Below are 20,486 nucleotides of genomic sequence, written 5' to 3'. Positions count from 1 at the left end.
ATATATACCCGTGGTCACATTTTAAGTGTACCACACAAACCAAGCTGGTGTTATGATGTGAAAATTACATCAATGTATCACATCGTATTTACAATACATGGATATTTTATCATATACGGTATGTCAAGGTGTTTGTATAAAAAAAAAAAAAAAAAGCACAAATAAACATGTCGTTGCTTTTGATTGCAGAACTAGCAGTGATGAGGAAACTTTTGCTTTGGAAATCTTGCCTGACATCTTGGAGAAACACTATGGATACAAGCTGTTTCTTCCAGACAGAGATCTCATTCCAAGCAGTAGTAAGTAGTCATTGAGCCTGCCCCATCCTTTCTCTCTTTCTCTCTCTCTCTCTCTCTCTCTCTCTCTCTCTCTCTCTCTCTCTCTCTCTCTCTCTCTCTCTCTCTCTCTCTCTCTCTCTCTCTCTCTCTCTCTCTCTCTCTCTCTCTCTCTCTCTCTCTCGCTCTCTCTCTCTCTCTCTCTCTCTCTCTCTCTCTCTAGCTCTCTGCATGTATATTATGTGTATTGTCACACGTACTATATATGTTGTGAATCGTAGCATCATTTTTTTACTTCCCCTCCCAACCACCCCCACACAAACACAAAATACTGCCACATACATACAATTTTTTGGTAAATGGTCTATAGCTCTTTTTTAAGGCCCTCAAAAGACTTTACTCTGACTTCCTCATTCACCTACTGATAACGCAGCATCAGGAGCAACTGGGGATTCAGTATTTTGTTCAATGCTTTGACATGGTCACAATGGCCGGGGATCGAACTTGGGAGACGACCACTGGGGCCACGCTGGGGTTATGTGTCACTCTCAGTACAACTCATGGGGGAAATGTGACTGTTATTGCTCTATCCATCAATGCTCTGACCTCACTCACACAAAAACTATTACAGGGGATGGAGATGCCACAATCTTTTTGAGATACTAAAGCATTTTCACAGAAAATGATTTCTTCCACCTTGCATTAGGGATTGTCATTTGTGTATTGTTTCATCATACGCTTGAATGTTTTCCTGTGTCATCTGACAAACTATCGTTGACAGTACAGCTCGTAACGTGGCTATTTGTTTTATTTTACAAACTGACATTTTGAGGACAGATCTTGGAAACAGTCAAAAAAGCAAAAGTTGACAGAAAAGTTATAGAAATATTTGGATACCCTAAAATCCACACAGACTGTTAAATCATTAAGTTCTTAACCACAAACCACTGTTGCGATTTTGTTTTTCCATTCTGATTAATTTGGCAATATGTTTTAATAAATTTGAAGACAAATTCTGAAAACTACTCTTTATGGATGACGTCAGTTCCAGAGCAAGCCACCCACACTTGGTTTCCAAAATCTAGAAAGACAATCAGCAGGCTGGGTCTTTTTTATGCCTTCAAAGGCTCCTCCGTGGACCTCATAAACCGTGGTCAATTTGGACAGGATTAATGTGACTTCAATTGCACTGGAAGCAATGTTATGCAACTGAAAAATAATGGAGGACGCAGCCTGTGAATTTGGACACAGCGTCTGTGTCAAGGCTTGGTCGCTTAAGTAAGGGTCAAATAATAGTGGTCTTAAAACTAAATTAACTAATTAAAACCAACCCTTACCCAAACATTTCTGGATCTGTTACTAGATGGGAACGTAAATATGTTTTTTTTAGAAAAACCTTTTAAAATAATTTGACTGGAGAAATGGAGAGGAAAACCATGAAATAAAACGCAGGCATCCTTAATTTGACTAATGTTCCATGTTATTTGTGCTAATTAATTCCTGAGTGTGAAATTGCAGTGGGTTTGCTGGAAATGTTAATATTTTAGCATTTCATGCAATCTTGTTTTAACGAACAGCTCTAGGGGTCTAGTGTTTTGAAAATCAATTACGGATGTTACAAACACACCACCCCCCAAAAAATTACATTTTTTAGAAAGGCACCTCAATTTATAACCAGTAAACGTTCTTGAAGAAGACAGGTAATGTTTATTTACAGTTAGCAAGTGTGTTTTTATATGCGGGTGTTAAAAAAGATGTATAGAGCCATTCTCCGTTAGGTGTTTTTACTCATCATCAAGTAAAATCCTCTCACTGAGTTGTCAAAGCATAATTATGCAGATGTCACTTTGTTACAGTACATTAAATTAATCAAGAGATGAACCGTGAAAGGAAGGTTTTATGATTTTGCCATCTTATAAAAGGTGGATTGAAATATTTTGAGTGATCTGCATTTCTGAATAGGTTGGTCATAAAATGTGATCTGACCTTCATCTCGGTCACAACAGAATGCTTAAGATGATACCACAAACAATTATATGGTTCCATGTTTTTATTAGAAAACCATTCACAGTGTAGGGTAGAAAAAGTATTTGGAACCCCAAGGCTAATGACTCCGCCAAGAACTAATCGAAGTCAGGAGTCAGCCAACCTCCAATCAGTATATAGAGATTGAAAATATTGGCTAAAGACACAAAGCAATTTTGAGTTTGCCTCGCACTAAAGAGCGCTCAGAATACACGCAATTAAAATGTGTTATGTTGTGTGATGCAGGGAGGGGTCACTAATGATTCTCTATAAATTGATTTGAGTTCAAGTCATGCTGTCCAAAAAAGACATTGCTGTAAATTGGAACTTTGCAAAAGAGTGCCTGAATGTTTCACAGTGCCACTGGCAAACTAGTATGGGAACAATTTCAACCCAGTTTGAGTTGTTTGGAAGGAACACATATATGCGCAGCGACATCACTATCAAAATCTCAACTCAACTGTTTTTTTTCTTTTTTCTTTTTACACATGCAGTTGACAATTGAATACCTTCATCACTTCATCTCTGTTCCTCTCTCTCAGCATACATTGAGGACCTTGCTCGTAGTGTGCTGCAGAGCAGACGGTTGATCATCGTTTTGACACCAGAGTTTGTGGCCAAGAGAGGTTGGAGCATCTTTCAGATAGAAACACGCCTCCATTCCATGCTGGTAACTGGGGAAATCAAGGTAAACCGACAGCTTGAGACACAAGTCACCACTTTACACAACATATATAAATTATATATATATATATATGATTTTTTTAAACGCAATTCTGTACTGTACACTAGACCCTCCAAGGTCAAACACAATCCAACCTGGGACACAGATAAAACTTGGGAATTTAAGCGTTTGAGGCCCCTCTATAATTCATAGATTCAAGGAACATATTTATTCAGTTTTGTACTTTTATTTACAAAAAATGAATCAATAATGCGGGCGGCTCGGTGGGCAGTGGTTAGCACGTCCGCCTCACAGTTAGGAGGGTGCCGGTTCGATTCCACCTCTGACTCTCCCTGTGTGGAGTTTGCAGGTTCTCCCCGAGCCTTCGTGGGTTTTCTCCGGGTACTCCGGTTTCATCCCACATCCCAAAAACATGCTTGATAGGCCGATTGAGCACTCCAAATTACCCCGGTGTGAGTGCGAGTGCAGATGGTTGTTTGTCTTTGTGTACCGGCAACCGGTCCAGGGTGTCGCCCGCCTACTGCCTGATGACCGCTGGGATAGGCTCCAACATGCCCGCGATCCCCGTGGGGACAAAGCGGTACAGAAAATGGATGGATGGATGAATGGAATCAATAATGCAGAGAACACAGAGATACCGCGATTCATGGGAAGAAACCAAGCAGTCTCAGCGCATTTTGCTGCTAAGGGATTAAATTAAAATGGGTCAAAGACATCAATACACATTTTTAGTCCTATTTAGAGTTGTTACCGCTTGTCAAATTTTCAACTTGAGTCTTTTTATGTGCTTAGGTAATCATGATAGAATGTGCAGACCTGAAGAGTGTGATCAACTACCAAGAGGTGGAAGCACTTAAACATACAATCAAGGTAATCATAAAACAGTGAACAGAGCAAAAGATGTTATTATTTGTCAATCAAAAGTATAAGAGAGTAAAATATTGCCACGGCTCATCAGGTTTTATCCATCATCAAATGGAGAGGTCCCAAAAGCAATGAACTGTCATCCAAGTTTTGGAAACAGGTGGTCTACGAGATGCCTGCTAAACGAAGAGAGACTTTGTCCCGACGTCAGGTAAATAACCAGTCAAATAAATAGTCCACTACAGCAAAGTTCCCCAACCACTGGGCCGTGTTGACTAACATTTTTTTAACCAAGGCGCATATTACGCATTGGAAACGTCCTCCACACAACCAAATGAAAATATACATATTAAATTATGCAGTATACGTAGTATATAAAAACACTTATATCTCAACTCATTTCTCCTCAGTTAAATGAATGGTTGTTCATCTACGTGTGCCCCGCGATTGGCTGGCAACCAGTTCATTGCGCACCCCGCCTAGCGCTCAGCTGGGATAGGCTCCAGCACACTCACGAACCTTGTGAGGATAAGCGCTTCAGATAATGGATGCAAGGAAATAAATGGAAATGCCATTCATCTATTCCATCTCCTCGTAGTACACCAACAAAATGTTTTGAAACTGAGAAAATGTGGAAAGAAAGAAGCAAAGAAAAATAGCAACCGACAGATTTATACTTAAAATTGTGTATCAAATGTGGAATAATTAGGTCATTTCAACCAAAGGTAAAGAATGTAACAATTTTTGCTAGGTGTGCTCTGATCCATCGGCCACCAATTGTGATCAGCTGATTTTTTTATTTTTTTTTAAGTAAAGGATAAACAGACTTAAAAAACATGACAATTTAGACTTTATGCTCTTTTGCTCCCCTTGGGTTCAAACATAAACAACAAACAGATGAGCCATAAAAGAATTTAACTATTGCTAATATAGCAAATAGTAAAATATAGTCAAATTGGTGCCACATTGTCTGCTAAGAAAAATACATTTTCTTGCTTCTTTGTGGGAGGGCAAAAAAAAAAAAAAAAAAAGACATTCCATCCCTGATAAGAGTAGAACCAAACAAAGAACAGTATAATGGACAGCAAAGTACTATAAAACTGTACTCATATGACTTAAACGTGGTGTTTTCCAACTTTTTTTTTTCCCAAGAATCCACTTTTTAAGAATGACAAATTGTTGTGTCATTCCCTTATCTAAATAACCCTGAGCAATGCAAGCGATAAAAGCAGCTACACTGCCCTCTGTAATTTCTGGCACCCCTGGTTCAGATGTGTTCTGTCGTTTCTAATAATTCAGTTTTTATCTCAAGAATGTAGGATGAAAATTCCAAAAAAAAAAAGAAGAAAAACCAACCTCAAATTCAATTGCAAAAAAGCCCACACTAAGAAATAATTATTTGATATTAAATTGTGTTCCCCAATATTAGCACCCCTGATGATAATAGTACAACCTCCAATCTTCAATCAAGCAATTAAATGGATTTGCCTCTTTTTAATATTTTAATATGCAAGGAAAAATAAATACTATTCATGAAAAAAAGCCACAAATGCGCATTGAAAACAATACTCTTTAGCTATCGTAAGTACACTTTAATCGTGCGCATTTTATGCAACCAATTTGAAAGTAAAAAACAGTATTGACCTCTATTTAAAGCCAATAAACAGATGTGCATTCTTTCAAGCTGATGGTCTCTTGATTGAAAACTAAACACTTCTTGAATCAAATCTTTGTCTCATGTTGAAGTCATCTGTAAAAAAAATATCCATGGTAACAGGTGATGGACTCAGGAGAGCAGGGGCTCTTTGGAGATCTACAAACATCTGTCTCTACCATTGCCATGACAACCACCTCAGCATCCCTGGTGGCTCCAAGTGAGAATCGGCATGGACATCATCAGGTCAATTGTGCAATTAAACTACTTCAAACTATTCTTTGCTTGGGTCTCCTCAAACTATGCTCTATATTTGGTTTTAATCATATTTTTGGGCGTGGTTTCTTTTTCCTTATAAATGTCTCCTCTTGGTACTGTAAAATGACTCTTGAGCATTTATAGAATTTCCATACAGTATATGCCGCTTATGTTGGGTTTTTTTTTCCCTAAAATGCAACGGCCAACAAAACCATCTTGTGACTGGGTCAATTTAATATCCATTTTGAGTCATACTGCATGACAAAAGTTAAAAGAATGATTTTTTTTCTTCTGCAGGTTTCCTTGGCAACAGAGATCCCTGACTACAACCAGATGACCTTGCCTATTGGAGGGGGTCACATGGCTACCGCAGCCCAAATGAGGCACTTTTGCCGTAGCTACGAGTTTCATCTTCCCACGCAGCCACCTGCCCTTTCGCCTCCCCTCCCACCTCCGTCTACCATGCAGTTTTCCACTCTGGGCCCTGGGGGGCGCCACGTCTACTGCAACATCCCTATGACAATTCTAAATGGACAGGTGGGGGAAAAGGCACTTTGATTGTTGTGTGTCAGTTGGTAGTTACCCTCCAGTTGTCCTATCCTATTTCTTAACCCTTAACGCTCTTGTTTTTGTGCATGTCCCCAGATTTGAAACCTATTTCAACTAAACCCCCTTTCTCTTCCCTAGGGGTTCAGGGCAGTTGACTGGGGCAGAAGAGGTCTGTGTGGATAAATGAAATCTAGAAATAAAACTTCATTCACGTTTATATATGTTTTGTATTTATGATAGCCTGGGGTGTAGATGACTTTATGTAATGTTCACATACAGTTCAGTCCCAATGCAATTGGAAAATGATATTGCGTTTTTTTATGATTTTGCCTTCATGCACAGCCAAAATGCATTCACAACAGGACAACCATGATGGGATTGAAATGTAGATAATCAGCTTTACTTTGAGGTTTCACAAACAAATTAGCAGGGGTTGAAAAGTAAAGTTTTACATTGTCCTAGTTGAATAGTATCAATAAATATTTTGCTGTCAACGACTTACTATGTGAGGAGCCCATCGTGGAATTCAAAGTTTTGTCCCTGGAGATGCTTTGCCACCTTCACATTCTTCTTGTTAGTGGTACTTTACTTCCCTATACATTTCTCTTCCTGATACAGTTTTCATTTGGTTACAAAGGAGTCTTATTCAACATGATAGAATATTAATGTAACATGAGAGAATATTGGAGGCTTTTTAGATCTTTTTTACATGCTCTGTTATCAATGGTATGTTTCTTGATTTAAAGACCTGATCAGCAGTACAAGGAATGCCTCGATTGCAAAATTTGCTTTTGATATACTCCCTCAAGAATGTTCTTGACATTTGGATAACAGTGTTTGATGAGTATTTTTTTCTTCACATAGCAAAAACATTTTGCTCTCTACAAACTTTCTTTCATCCAAACTGTAAGTTTAAGCTTTGATATTTTATTATTGCATCCATCACGGCGGTGTTTGAAGGCAAAATCTACAAGTAGCCAATCTAATTTGAAAAAGTTTCTTGCATCGAACTGTAGGTGACATGATACACCCTTTTCATTGTATGCATTCATTATACCACACAGCATCAATGCTCTCCTTTAATGATGCACAGTAGATTACAGCCAAAGTTATATTTTGAAGGTGATGATTGCTTATTATTATGATATGTTGTGTGTCCCCTAGGTTTCTCAGAGCAGCACACTTGGAAAGAAGCCCGATCTTCACCTGAACAGCACCTTTGTCCCACTCACCAGCAGAGAACTAAGCTCTGATATCTGGTAGAAGCATTGCTTTACTGATACTGGACTAAAGACTACTGGTTTACAAAGAAATTCTCACTGACTTGGGACAAAGGTTTTTGGACCTTCTACAAAAGTGGTTTACGGCCTCTTCAGCCCATGCTGTGAACAAAAACTGCTCACATATTCTAAATGGACCAGACAAGATCTGGACTGCTTACAGATCAACACAGACTGATTGATTAAACTGATTGTATATTTGTATTGCCCCAAGCACTGAATTACAGACTGATATAAACTGCTGAGTTGGATTTAAAAGGCTTTCAATACAGGTAGATATGCCACTGAAAATGTGCAGCCTCATTAGAAGCATGTACATGTTGGATCTGTTGATGTTTTGAATAGTAAATGTCCTTGAGAAAGATTCAGCGTATTTAAACACTATGAAGTCATCCACCAGCCATGGGGTTGTATTAGGGCCGCACTGAAAAGAGAAAAATAAAATGACAGGACTCAAGTCATAATACTGTTCTTTTAATGAGCGGCTGTTAAAATTCGTACACAATCCAAATGCCACAGGTTTTATATTTAACCCTATTCTCAATATATTTTGACTTGGTAGACCTAATGCTCCTTACAGTGTTGGACTTTGGGTAGAAAAAAAAATTGTTGGTCTGGACATCTGATATTTTTTAGAACCTTAACAACTTGGGATGTTTGGTTGATCTTTCAAAATCAATGTCCCGCATAGTCAGGTCATAAGATGAAGGATCTCAACAACCTCGGGACACCATTCCATTGTATTAAATGCATACAAGTGTTATACCGGCTATCAGATTCTAACCATGGAAGACTTTTATTGATGACAATTGATTAATTTCATCAATTAAAGAAAATTAAGAAATTAAGAGGCAAATGATGGCTACAGCAGTGACCGACTGATTAGCATGTACACTTCACGGTTCAAAGGTCAGGGGTTTGACTTTTGCCTTCCTTTGTGCAGTTTACATGTTCTCCGTGTACCTACATGGGTTTTCTTCAGGTAAAGTGGTTGCCTCCTATATTCTAAAAGATAAAAGTTAGGTTAATTGAAGAAATATCCTTGCCGTAGTATCCAATCCAGATTGCCTGAAACCAGCTGGAACAGGCTCCTCCGTCCAGAACAGCCTCAACAACATAGAAAGTGGATGGATGGTGGTAACAACTGTAAAGCCAGTCAGGTGGTACACATGAATTTAAACTTCATCCAGATTATTTATTTGTTGGGGAAAGAGAGTAGCAATGTAAAAGAGAAGCCACTTCAGTGTTCAACTGGTTGAACTCGTGAAGCGATGAACTGGGAAACCTTTACCCTCAATCTGAAGGCGCGAGGGACATGGCTTTTTCTATTTGCATGATCACCCGTTTGGATATATATATATATATAGTGTATAAACAAAAAAGATTTTTTAAAAAAATACGTAGATTAAATGACATAATCATTTGTCGCAGCTTCTTTTAACATGGGAGAATGGTGTTTAATCGATAGGGTGACAGAGCAAGAAAAATCTGGTTCTCCTAAAAGTTATAATTGTTATTATTTGTTTTGTTTGGCTTTGTTGACAGTTTTTTCCTTCTATAACTGGTGAGTTTTACCTGTCTTAGTTTTAAATGTTGGTTTGTTACAATAATCTCTGTACAGCTTCAATAATGTACACATATACTATCTTGACAGGAGTGACTTTTTTTCCCCTACAATTTCTGTTCCATGTTATTTTGTTTAACTTTCAAGAAGGATCACTCACAGTCAACTGGGAGTGCCACAGCATTGTTTGTCAGGAACAAATGGAGCAGGGCAACCAAATGCAGCTTGGACCAGGGTTTATTGAAAGGTTAGGGTTAAGGTTAGGGTTAGGGTTAGACACAGGCGTGACAGAGGCTCACCGACAGCGGGCAGGAAAACGGAAGTCCACTCGGACCAGATACAGGAACAGGTTCTGACCGTGAGCCTCTACACGAGACCGGGGGGAATGGACGGGCAGGACAGGAACCACAGGAGCGGAAACAGACGGGAAGTAACAGTAGACACCGACAGAGAGAAACACACGGGCAGGGCTTAAATACACGAGGTAACAGGTCATTATGGTGATGAAAGAGGCGTGGCTGAGGGAAGTTGAGTGTCCAATGGCACGGGTACGTGACATTGTTCTTTGTGAGCTTTAAGAAATAAAACAGATTATTCTCATTATTACCGTGATATTTAAGCTGAGAACCTGTTTTGAATTTATGCAAAAATTCTGTCATCGTCTTTACAGAATAGAACCAATGAATTCTGGATATTTGAGATTATTTGATACAATAATTATCATTTAGTTGGATGGATGTTATATCCAATGGCAATATAAAGTCTAGTGGTTGTCTTTTGATTTACAAAAATTGTGTTGAATATTCTTTGAATATACTGGTTGGAATAATTTTAAAAAAATAAAATCATGAGTTGTTTTATATATTTTGAATGACTATTGTAACGCTTATTCCAGTTCTCTGCACAATGCTTAACCATCATCGTCCTCTTCAACTGCATATTTGAAATGTTCTGTTCACTTTCTGTCTCATTCATCATTTGGAAGACCCAACAATGCTCCTGGCTGCAGTGGTGCTAGGTACAAGAGCTGGATGACCGCCTCCTTGGATTTAAGTTCATACCATGCAAATCCCTTTTCCCAATTACAGCTTGTCAGGAAATATAATTAGCGTCAAATGGCTTTTCTTCCATGGATGTCAGCACAGGATCATTGCATGGCAAGACGTGAACGAACACAGAACATTCAAGCACATCGACCTGAAACATAATGAAATAGGGAAAGACATTGACTACATTTTAAAAAAAAAAATTCAAAGTGAAGGAGAAATCATATTTGGAACCACTCCTTTATTTTAATAAACTGATGGACTTCAATTGAAATTAGTGCCACAGTTGATATCACCAGAGGGTGCCTTTGAAACGTCCCCAAATATTACATTTAATGGTGGACTTTTTCACATAACGCGAATCAGTTTGTGAGTATACTGCAGAACTTTCAAACTAATTTGAAATTTCTGAAAATATTTTGATCTCAATTGACATTTTACTGTCATGTTTGGCTAGACAATATCCAACCACGGTAAAATATGACAAAAATTTACAAAGCGTATGTAATTGTTACCTATCCACTATTTCAGCCTCTTTTGAAGACAGACAAAATACAAAAAGACAAAATAAGTCATAGTCACTGAAAATGTCAGTGAGTTTCTTAAAGGGGAAGTTACTCCATATTGACAGGCAGAATTGTACCTGAACGCGTTCAATGAATGAAAGTTCATGAACTCGTTCATAATTTGGACAAACGAGAACTGAATGCAGCACATTTTTGCTTCGTGATCGTTTTTGTGAACACGCTCATTCTGGGCGCCAATGAACGGTGAGAATCTTGACTTTTTTTCCTCAGAATTCTGACTTTAAAGTGAGAATTCCCACTTTCTGACTTTAAAGTCAGAATTCCCATTAAAGTCAGAATTCTGACTTTAAAGTCAGAATTCCCACTTTAAAGTCAGACTTTAAAGTCAGAATTCCGACTTTAAAGTCAGAATTCTGAGAATAATGTCAGAATTCTGACTCTAATTTGGGACTTTTATGTCCCAAATTATAAACTTTTTCTTGTTCTTTGGGCAAACAAGTTAAGAAATAATACATTCACTCTAAATGAAAAGGTAGTTAAAGCGAATATAATGTTACTAAATGTTTTGCACTTCATTTGTACATTCTTTGTTTCCTACATCAGTCTGGCACCTACAGCAGATTGTGTTTGCACATTCTGGACCACAGTCATGTTTTTGTTTCAATTCATTAAAGAAAAAGACAACTCAAGCATCTCTCATGTATTTGAGATTGTAGGGTGATGGCATCTGGATACTAGTGTGAATGGAATGGCTGTTTATTTATTTATTTTTTTGATTGGAAGAAAAGAACTTAGAACTTTTCATTTTTGGAATGATGAACTTAATTCATAAATGTTCAATTATGAACTGCACCAGTTCATTTTAAAAGTTGCAAACTGAACTTTGAACTAGTTCATGTAGAAAATGAACTTTCTCAACACTTGACAGGCTGGACCACAGTTTTCAGGGACACATTGTTAATCACTGTATGAGTATGACAAAAAAATATATGCTCAAAAGACACGATTTTTTCAAATGACTTGTGAACAATAAAACCCATGTTTAAAAATATTAGTATCATTTAACCACTTATTACCGTACAGTTATTAGTATAACAGTATGTGAAACATGTCGATATCATGCCCAATATATCCAATCAGAAATGGTATAAAATAAAGGAAAATCATTTTAAAAGTGGGTAAACGTTTGGCAAATTATTATAAGACGTCGCTTACATACTATATTTGAATGAATGGGTCTGATGAGGACGCCAAAGGCACTTTGATATTGACTCAACATCGTCCTCTAGTGGTGAGTGTAAAATAAACTGTAGTTGAGTCGAATCAAATGACGAGCTGGTAATTCTGAGCAACCATGGAGAAAATCATATTTTGCTTGATTTTACTTTTTTAAAATACCCAATGAGGTAGTGCTTTTTTTAAATAAAAGTGTGTAGTTTTGGCTTTAAATTTGTTTTTATAAACTTTTACCCAATGCACCCTTCTCTGTAAGCTACTATATGATGAAGTTTATATGATGTCGTTTTGCAGTGTTGCAGAATTGCATTGCATCATTTGATACTAATATGTTGCCCTCTTTGTGAAATAGCGCTTTATTGGTTAATTCATTCCTGAAATTCTCTGAGTCGTCCACAAAGGATGTGTGGCGTGCATGTTTCCAATTTGTCCCACTTATGCTCAATTTTCTTAACATCAGAGCAGCTTTCTCAAGCTCACCCTGTGGCAAAAATGACCAATTGCTACCGTGTGTTTCAAGCAATAAATGTGAATTATAATAGGTGTAAAACAAGTCCTGAACTACTACATCAGAAAACATCACTAATTCTGAATGCCCTGTTTAGTTTGATTGGCATTGAGATTAAAATCAGATTGGCCAAAAAAAGGAAAAAAAACACTGTGAACAACATTCACAGACAACCTAATATGTAAGCAGTACAACCATGGGAATACATTTAAGCAATTAAAAACACGAAACGAATGCCTTTGAGATATTGTTTAGGTCAGCAGCAGACCTTGCTGCTGCTTTTGAGGCCACCAGGTACAGGAAATGTCTCAAGTTTTTATATGAAAGAGAATGGTAGGAAAATTACAGTAGTCTTTCTTACTGTCAATGCGGCTTTACTACTCCCATTATCTCCTTCTGTGGCAATGCACCAAACCTACTGCACAAATGAATTACATTGTTTGTAGTAAATCCAACCCAGTATATACTACGTAAACACATTGACATGCTATCCCTGTTTCATGACGTTTTTTTTGTTAATAATAATATTGTTGAACCACCATTCAAAAGTTATGTTTGATTTTCGTTAGTAAATTTCAATGAGACTTTTTTGTTTAATAAATATTAATACCATTATTTCTTTTAATCTTTTTATTGTTTTTCTTTCCTTAATAAGGGGTACATTTTTTGCTTCATAGGGATTAATTATAAAATGATAATAAATGGACTTTTGTTCAAAACCCCAGTCATATACTTAATTGATATGAATTCCTGGAATTGTTTTGTAAATTTTGGGATTCAGTTGATCCTTTGTTGTTTGGTCAAAGCATGTTCCACTACAAGGAAAAAAAAATTAAGTCAAAGTAATGGTAACTTGGAAAATGCGACGTATAACAGTCACTCACTGGAATGCTGTTTGATAGATTAATTTGTTGCAAAAGATGTGTGCCTGTGCGTGCATGTGTGTGTAGGCAGCTGACCCTGGTGTGAACAGGGCTACTGTGCGAGACCACAGAGAGCGCATTCTTCACTTTGACACACACACACACACACACACACACACACACACACACACACACACACACACGCACACACACACACACACACTCACACACACACGCACGATGCACGAAAGAGTCACTTGCCATTTTTTGGCCATGATCCTGTATTCTTCCTAACACACAGACACATACTGTAGAAACACTCACATGCAAATTGTGCACCACATAAAAGGTCTTATTATTTTACCATGACTCACTGATTAAGTCATAAGACTCTTTTGCATCAGTCATGTATAATCTATATTTTACCGAAGTGCTTCTACTCACAAGGGTCGCGGGTGCACTAGAGCCTATCCCAGCTGACTTTGGGCAGTAGGCGGGGCACACCCTGAACTGGTCGCCATCCAATTGCAGGGCACACATAGACAAACAAGCATTCACACCCACGATTACACCTAAGGACAATTTAGAGTGCTCAATTAACTTACCATGCATGGTTTGGGAATGTGGGAGGAAACCAGAGTTATCGCCCATGGTGTAGTAATGGTTTCTCACAACAACCTTCCGAAAGAGTTACATATCAAAAAGCAACACTGTCTATAAATCTGTCAATGTTCACATTTTGAAATGATAACCTCAATGCCATTCCTAGAAAATTACAATGTCCCATCATTGATGACCTCTTTTCGGAACATGCCTGCAGGCTTTTTAAGTGGTCTTTAATTGGGCCTGCTTGTTGACCTGCTGCTTGTCCTGATTTTCATTTACATAATAATATTGTCATATGATACAGTGGCAGAGCTTTTTTCCCCAGGATTTAACATGAATATATCAGTATTATTTGGGGGGACATCAAGGTTTTTCCTTTCAGTTGAGATCTGTTGACCGAGGTTTTGTTCCGTTTTTCTTGGCGCTGTATGACAAGAAGGAAGCAAAAAAGTGTTTGGGAGCAACAAATCAAGTTAGAAGACGTATGGAGTAGCGTGAGGTGAGGCAGGCGGATGTCAATATTATAGAGACAGATGATAGGTCAGCGAGGTACCAAAGTAAAAGATTTGGAAAACACAAGTGATTGAAAACAAAATATTTATAGTTTTTGATAGCTAAATTAAAAGGTAAAACAACTATTCAAGAATGTAATAATCACTTTTTCAAATTTATAGTAGTTCCTGTTGTGCATTATTGTGAAAGGTGCTTTGGGAAGTGGTGCGCTTGCCTGCTAGCTTGATCGCGTTAGCACAACTTGAGAATGGTGTCCAGGCAAGTCCGTTAGTTTGACGAAGACAGAGAGCCAGACCGTCCATGACTTGAACACAGACATCAACGCCTTTACAACATCATTGGCAGCAATGTCGAGAGAAAACACCACTCGAAGTTTGGACAGCATAGATCTTGCTGCACTGAGAGTAAGACAAGACACAACTTTAAGAGTTTATGTTGTTAACCACAGCGTTAATTTGTCGTCGCTGTGTTTGTTATTGCAAACATTGTTTAAGTTGGCTACTGCAGTATATTGTATTTAATGTTTGAGAAGGCTCATATTGCCAACTTGATAGACGTCTTGAGTGACTATTGTCAGCAGTGTCACTTGTCTAACGCGACTTTACGGTTTGAACGCGCAACTTTTTCAAGGAAACTTTGAATTGTCGACAGTCTGGATGCCTTACAGAAGGCATTTTTGTTAACGTTGACAGAAACAAACAAATTAACTTAAATGAGTTGTTATATGAGATGTATTTGTGCGTTGTTATGCATTTAGTTGCTTTATAGCCACAGAAACGTCAGATAGGAAACGAAGAAACCTTAGGGGCCATGAGTAGTGCATGTAAATGATAATGTCATCCAGATTTGCAACCCCACTTCCTTAGTCACCCTCGGGAACAACGGAATTGTGCAACATGAGCCGCAACTATGGAGCACAGTACACATTGTTTCATTTCAACTTTGTTTAGCTGTATTGATGAAGTCCGTTTATGTGTTCTTTTTCTTGACCTCATTTTCTGCAGGATCCCGCTGGTATTTTTGAGCTAGTGGAGGTGGTAGGCAATGGAACCTACGGTCAAGTGTACAAGGTGAGTTCCATGGTACTTTGTTTAGTCTTGTCAATGCTGAGGTCAAGAGGTCATGGTAATGCTATTCTACAACCAAATGGAAGTTTCTCACAGTGACTGACTATTATGCTCAATAATTGTCCAATAACCTTAGTTGAACATTTTGGGAAACAAATGTTTTCATCGCAAATAATAAAAATCTAATCAATCCGTTAGCACAGGTGTCGAACTCAAGGTACCGGGGGCCAGATACGGCCCGCCACATCAGTTTATGTGGCCCGCGAAGACGAATTGTGCATGAAATCCGTGTGTCATTACTAGAATTGCAAATTGTCTTCACTTTTAATAATATCTATTTTTGAAATATTTGACTGGTTTTTACTCCTCTGATTTGAAAACAAGTTATTTGTCAGTTGGTTTTGTAGCTTTTACTGTATATAATATGAGGTGCTCATACATTTATTTGGGTTGACAGTCATAATGGCCCTCCGAAAGAAGCTATGACTACAATGCGGCCCGCGAAAAAAATGAGTTTGACACTCCTGCGTTACAGGGTCAAACTGGTACCATTATAAAGCTGACGAAATGATAAGAGATATAAAATCATCAAATACAAACACTGCTTTGACAAAGTATTTTGTAGAAGCGTTGCATTAACATAATAGATTTAGTTTTGACAAAAACAACAATGGAATTGACGAAAGAGCAGAGGTGTGGTGATGCTGGTGGTGAGCACCTGATAAACTTTTATACCTGACAACATTTATTTCCGAATGACCTGTATAACTGCCAGTCATGTATTTCTTGTGAGGTCTTTTTGCTTTTTACCAGTGGTTGGTGTTTTTGATTGATATTCAAGCTCAGACAAAATCAGGACTGACCCAGGGACAAAGGCAATTTCCAATTTTTATTGTCTTATGGTTGTTTACAAATTTTGTTTGGAAGTAAGACCTAACATCCTCAACCTCAGGGATATTTATTATGTGCTGTTTTACTAATGCTAGATCATCGAACAAAGCCTGCTCATTAAAGTGTCTCAGGTGACCTTTAGAAACAACAGAGCCAGTTGTCTGGCAAAGGCATATTTGCGAACACAAGCTATGATACAATGGTCAATAAGGCTTTGACAAAAACACTCCTAATCTGTACCTGTCTGGTTTATTAATATACTCTCACACTGCAGGTCTTAATGCTCAATTTGGATTTTTTGGTGGAATCCGATTTTTTGTGTGTGTGTGCGTGAGTGTGTGTGTGCGTGTGCGTGTGTGTGTGTGTGTGTGTGTGTGTGTGTGTGTGTGTGTGTGTGTGTGTGTGTGTGTGTGTGTGTGTGTGTGTGTGTGTGTGTGTGTGTGTGTGTAAACGTTCACATTCCACATTAAATGCAATCTCAGTCTGTCCAGTGTGTGAAAATAACAATGACTCGCATCCGGTGAAGAAAGAGACGTCACTCGCAACGTAGCGTTTGCCTAAGTAGATGTGTCTTAAAATTGTGTATTTATGTAAATGCATGAAACTGACCCCCTTATGGTTTCAAAAGTAGTTCAGAGTGGATAGGAGGTTTAGCTTGCACAGGCATCCAAAATTGTTAGTTTATGTGGAAAAATTCTCTCTTCAAGTCTCTGAGATTGACTATTTTGTAATCATTTGAGTCTGAAGATGAATTGATTCAACCTTGAATAATTGTAACTAATGGAAAAACAATCCCGCTGGCGTACTCTTTGCTACACTCGATTGGTCGCAGAACTTGAAAATTTCCTGTTTCATTTAGAAACCATATCACGATCTGTCTCAGCACGGAAACATAACAGTTAACACAATATCCATGTTACCGTAAGCAAAACTTATTTTAGCTGCTTCCGTTTATAGGGTAAGGGACACATGTAAGCTTCTTACAGAAAATACACAACTGCAGTCTACAGACACCAGCTTCACTTCCTTTATGCAGGATCTGTGCATGCACACATGAGTATTGTGGTTTGTGGTCACTGCCATATTTATCTCAATGCTGTGTGTTGAAAGTATTAATCACATCACTTTTTAAATTCCATCTTCTACATAGTTCCAATACATTCATTGATTTAAATCTAGAATTTTGCAAAGTAGAAGCAAATAACACACAGAAATGCCAAATGTTCCTGTTTGGACGTTTTTTTTATGTCAGAAATATTTCGCAGATTACAAGATAATAATGATGCGCAGTTGATTCACTTGGAGTGTAAGTACAGCATCTTGGTATTGGCTGATATCTGATTTGGACACTACCAGCCAACCAGTCACAATAAAGTTTGGTGGTGAATGGTTCTCAGAAAGTGTGGTGGAGCAGTGTGACATTAGAGCCCCAAAATAAACTTGTTCAAAACCAGGTCAAAATGATAAGCTTTAAATCAACCCTTCATTTAGTGCGCCCTGAATAAATAAAGGTATTTCACTCGCTTCTTTGTCCACCAGAGATTGTTTAATATCATGGTCTACTTCATTGTATCATAATTGTGCCTGTGCACCAACCACTGAAAAAAATAAATGAATTATTTTTACATTTGAAGAGATTCACTACCTGCATTCAAAGATATTCAGTTGAGAACTGGTACAAATGACAAATTATATGTTAGAAATTACGTCTGAATAGTGAACAATGGGTGTCATTTATGCAGCATTTCCTGAAGACACAAACAAATTATCAGCGTTCACGTCGCAAAATACGTAATGCCAGCATCTGAACTGTGTACCGTTCAAATGCTTCTGACTCCTGCACAAAAATATGCGAAAGAAATAGTGCGTGCAACTGAATAATTCATGTTTTTTTTTATTTGACATTCATTACCAACAAAATGAACATCATGCTTGACAGTCAGATTATTTGGTCATCATAAAATAAAAAAAAGTTTTATGAAATGATAATGTCTTATTTTGCAGCAAACAAATTGAACTTCTGGTTCAACATACTCAAATCCTTCATCTGGAAGTATGCAGCAGGTTACAGTAGTAGATTGTGAGTTCTACCTAGTGCAGTGGTTCTTAACCTGGATTTGATCAAACCCAAGGGGTTCGGTGAGTCGGTCTCAGGAGTTCGGCAGAGCCTCCACTATGAAGGTCTGAACACATTTGATTTATCGTGTAAATTCGTGTTAACGCATATCTGAACAGCTATGCAAAGGCACACTGGTTTGCAAGTATGTAATTTGTTGTGAGTTCATGCATTGTGTTGGTTTTGTTCTTTGAACAAGGTGATGATCATGCACGGCTCATTTTGTGCACCAGTAAAAAACATTTATGTCTTGAATTTGAATGTATTATTTTTTTCCCTAAAGAGGGGTTCGGTGAATGCGCATTTAAAACTGGTGGGGTTCGGTACCTCCAACAAGGTTAAGAACTACTGACCTAGTGGAAGCAGTTGAGTAACAAACATCAGATATTTTTTAATGGTGTTATATCATCAATTACAGCATTGGACTCAAACAGTATTGTGGTGCATTGACATTTGGCCAGTTTATTGGGAACAACTGTTTTTGAAGCTGATGCATTTTAAGAGTAGAAACAGGTCTACATTGAATGGGCTCTGTTGTCATTTCATCACCAGAAGGTGGCCACACTATATTCACATTTAAACGACATCACAAATATCAGTGAAGTTGTTTATTTTACCTCTGCAGTATGTGTGCAACATTGCAAGCAGTGAAAGGTGGTGGTGATTGGTTGCGAAGGGAAGAAAATAATGTCTTTTTAAGTGAATCAATGTTCAACCAGCAAGTTGGACCACACATTCAGAAAACTATTCTGATGCCATAGAGCAAATGTATTCATTTATTTATACAAAGCTGTGATCCCAGACAATGAGATCTTGTTATTTTTATTTATTTATTTTTTTTCTTACAACTCTTGACACCAAAATTGTTGTCAGTTATTTCATACATAGACGCTGTTGCCTCCTCTCCTACAAAGCTCACCAATCAGAAGCGACATGCTACTCATAATAGATCATGCAAACCAAGCATCTCCGAGCTACTGCTGGAAATTAATTATTAAATTAATTTCTGTCTATCATGCTTAAAAAGTAGTACTGTATACTGCCAATGTTCAGTAATGTTGGACTCTTGATATGAGTAGGGCATTATAGTGATTATTCAAATGTTTATGCGTTCACGTTTAAGCGTTCACTGACATGTGGACCACATTTTGCACCAATTATCTGAAATCTCCTGAAATTGGCGAGATTGGATATGATGTAATAAAATAATAAGAGTAATTATTAATCAGTATTATTATTATTGATTAAAAATTGTGCAATTGTATTGGTTTACATTTGGTATGAATTGAAATTAACGTTAAAGAATGAATATGTTCATCAACCCTTAGGTGTGTGAATGTCGCATGAGTTTGACTGACTTACGAAATAGGTTGGGTTGGGTGAGTCATGATTGCTTTCTTGGATGTGGCAAAAGAAGCACATGGGACATTCGTATATGCACTCACAGATTTCTCTTACACAAGGGTAGACACACATGATCTCATGACACAAATTGTCTGATTTCTGAACCAGTAAAAACAGGATGTGGAAGTATGACACAAGAATTTAGTGACTTAAACAAATGTTCTTACCCTTGACCAAAGAAAGATATGTGGAATACTTTGTTTCTGCTTCCCATCAAGTGAATGAAAGTGTTTGCTTGTATAAAATGTTAGCACTCTCATCTCCATTAGTAAGCATTCTAAGTGATACACTGTTGTGGCATCTCCAATTCTGAAGACAATGCGTATGTTGAAGCCACGAGTCTTCGCTGGAATTTTCTTGAATACTAAATGTGATGACTTGTGTTGTATTCACGTTTTATTTGTACCATATGCCACCAGCTTAGTGCAGTCATGTTTCAAATCATTGTGCCATCTCAGTTCTATGTAGTGCCAACACAATCAATTACAAAAACAATGGTTGTTGCCACTGACATCGTGTACTAATTACACACGTCTTTCAAAATTTATGATTCAT

At 37.8% G+C, this 20,486-nt stretch overlaps 2 protein-coding genes across 6 annotated transcripts in view; both read left to right on the top strand.

Moving 5' to 3' along the window:
- Positions 1-10,025, top strand: part of il1rapl2 (interleukin 1 receptor accessory protein-like 2) — a 209,901-nt gene extending 199,876 nt beyond the window's left edge. The window contains exons 12-19 of one of the 2 annotated variants that reach the window (XM_049718946.1): positions 190-299; positions 2,843-2,988; positions 3,778-3,855; positions 3,944-4,060; positions 5,627-5,749; positions 6,059-6,298; positions 6,449-6,479; positions 7,475-10,025. In XM_049718946.1, coding sequence (XP_049574903.1) covers positions 190-299; positions 2,843-2,988; positions 3,778-3,855; positions 3,944-4,060; positions 5,627-5,749; positions 6,059-6,298; positions 6,449-6,479; positions 7,475-7,563 — 934 coding nt within the window. In that variant the 3' untranslated portion in view covers positions 7,564-10,025. The remainder of the gene's footprint in view (positions 1-189; positions 300-2,842; positions 2,989-3,777; positions 3,856-3,943; positions 4,061-5,626; positions 5,750-6,058; positions 6,299-6,448; positions 6,480-7,474) is intronic. The other variant, XM_049719029.1, reaches the window with a different exon arrangement.
- A 4,640-nt stretch (positions 10,026-14,665) lies between these two features.
- LOC125978336 (mitogen-activated protein kinase kinase kinase kinase 4) overlaps positions 14,666-20,486 on the top strand; it is a 46,691-nt gene continuing 40,870 nt past the window's right edge. For 3 of the 4 annotated variants that reach the window (XM_049735615.2, XM_049735627.1, XM_049735604.2), the window contains exons 1-2: positions 14,666-14,857; positions 15,458-15,523. In XM_049735615.2, the coding sequence (XP_049591572.1) occupies positions 14,801-14,857; positions 15,458-15,523 (123 nt within the window). In that variant the 5' untranslated portion in view covers positions 14,666-14,800. The remainder of the gene's footprint in view (positions 14,858-15,457; positions 15,524-20,486) is intronic. The other variant, XM_049735636.2, reaches the window with a different exon arrangement.

This window comes from Syngnathus scovelli, chromosome 1 (assembly GCF_024217435.2).
Source record: "Syngnathus scovelli strain Florida chromosome 1, RoL_Ssco_1.2, whole genome shotgun sequence".
NCBI lineage: Eukaryota > Metazoa > Chordata > Actinopteri > Syngnathiformes > Syngnathidae > Syngnathus > Syngnathus scovelli.
Note: the sequence above shows the minus strand (reverse complement) of the source record. Positions and strands in the feature narration are given on the sequence as shown.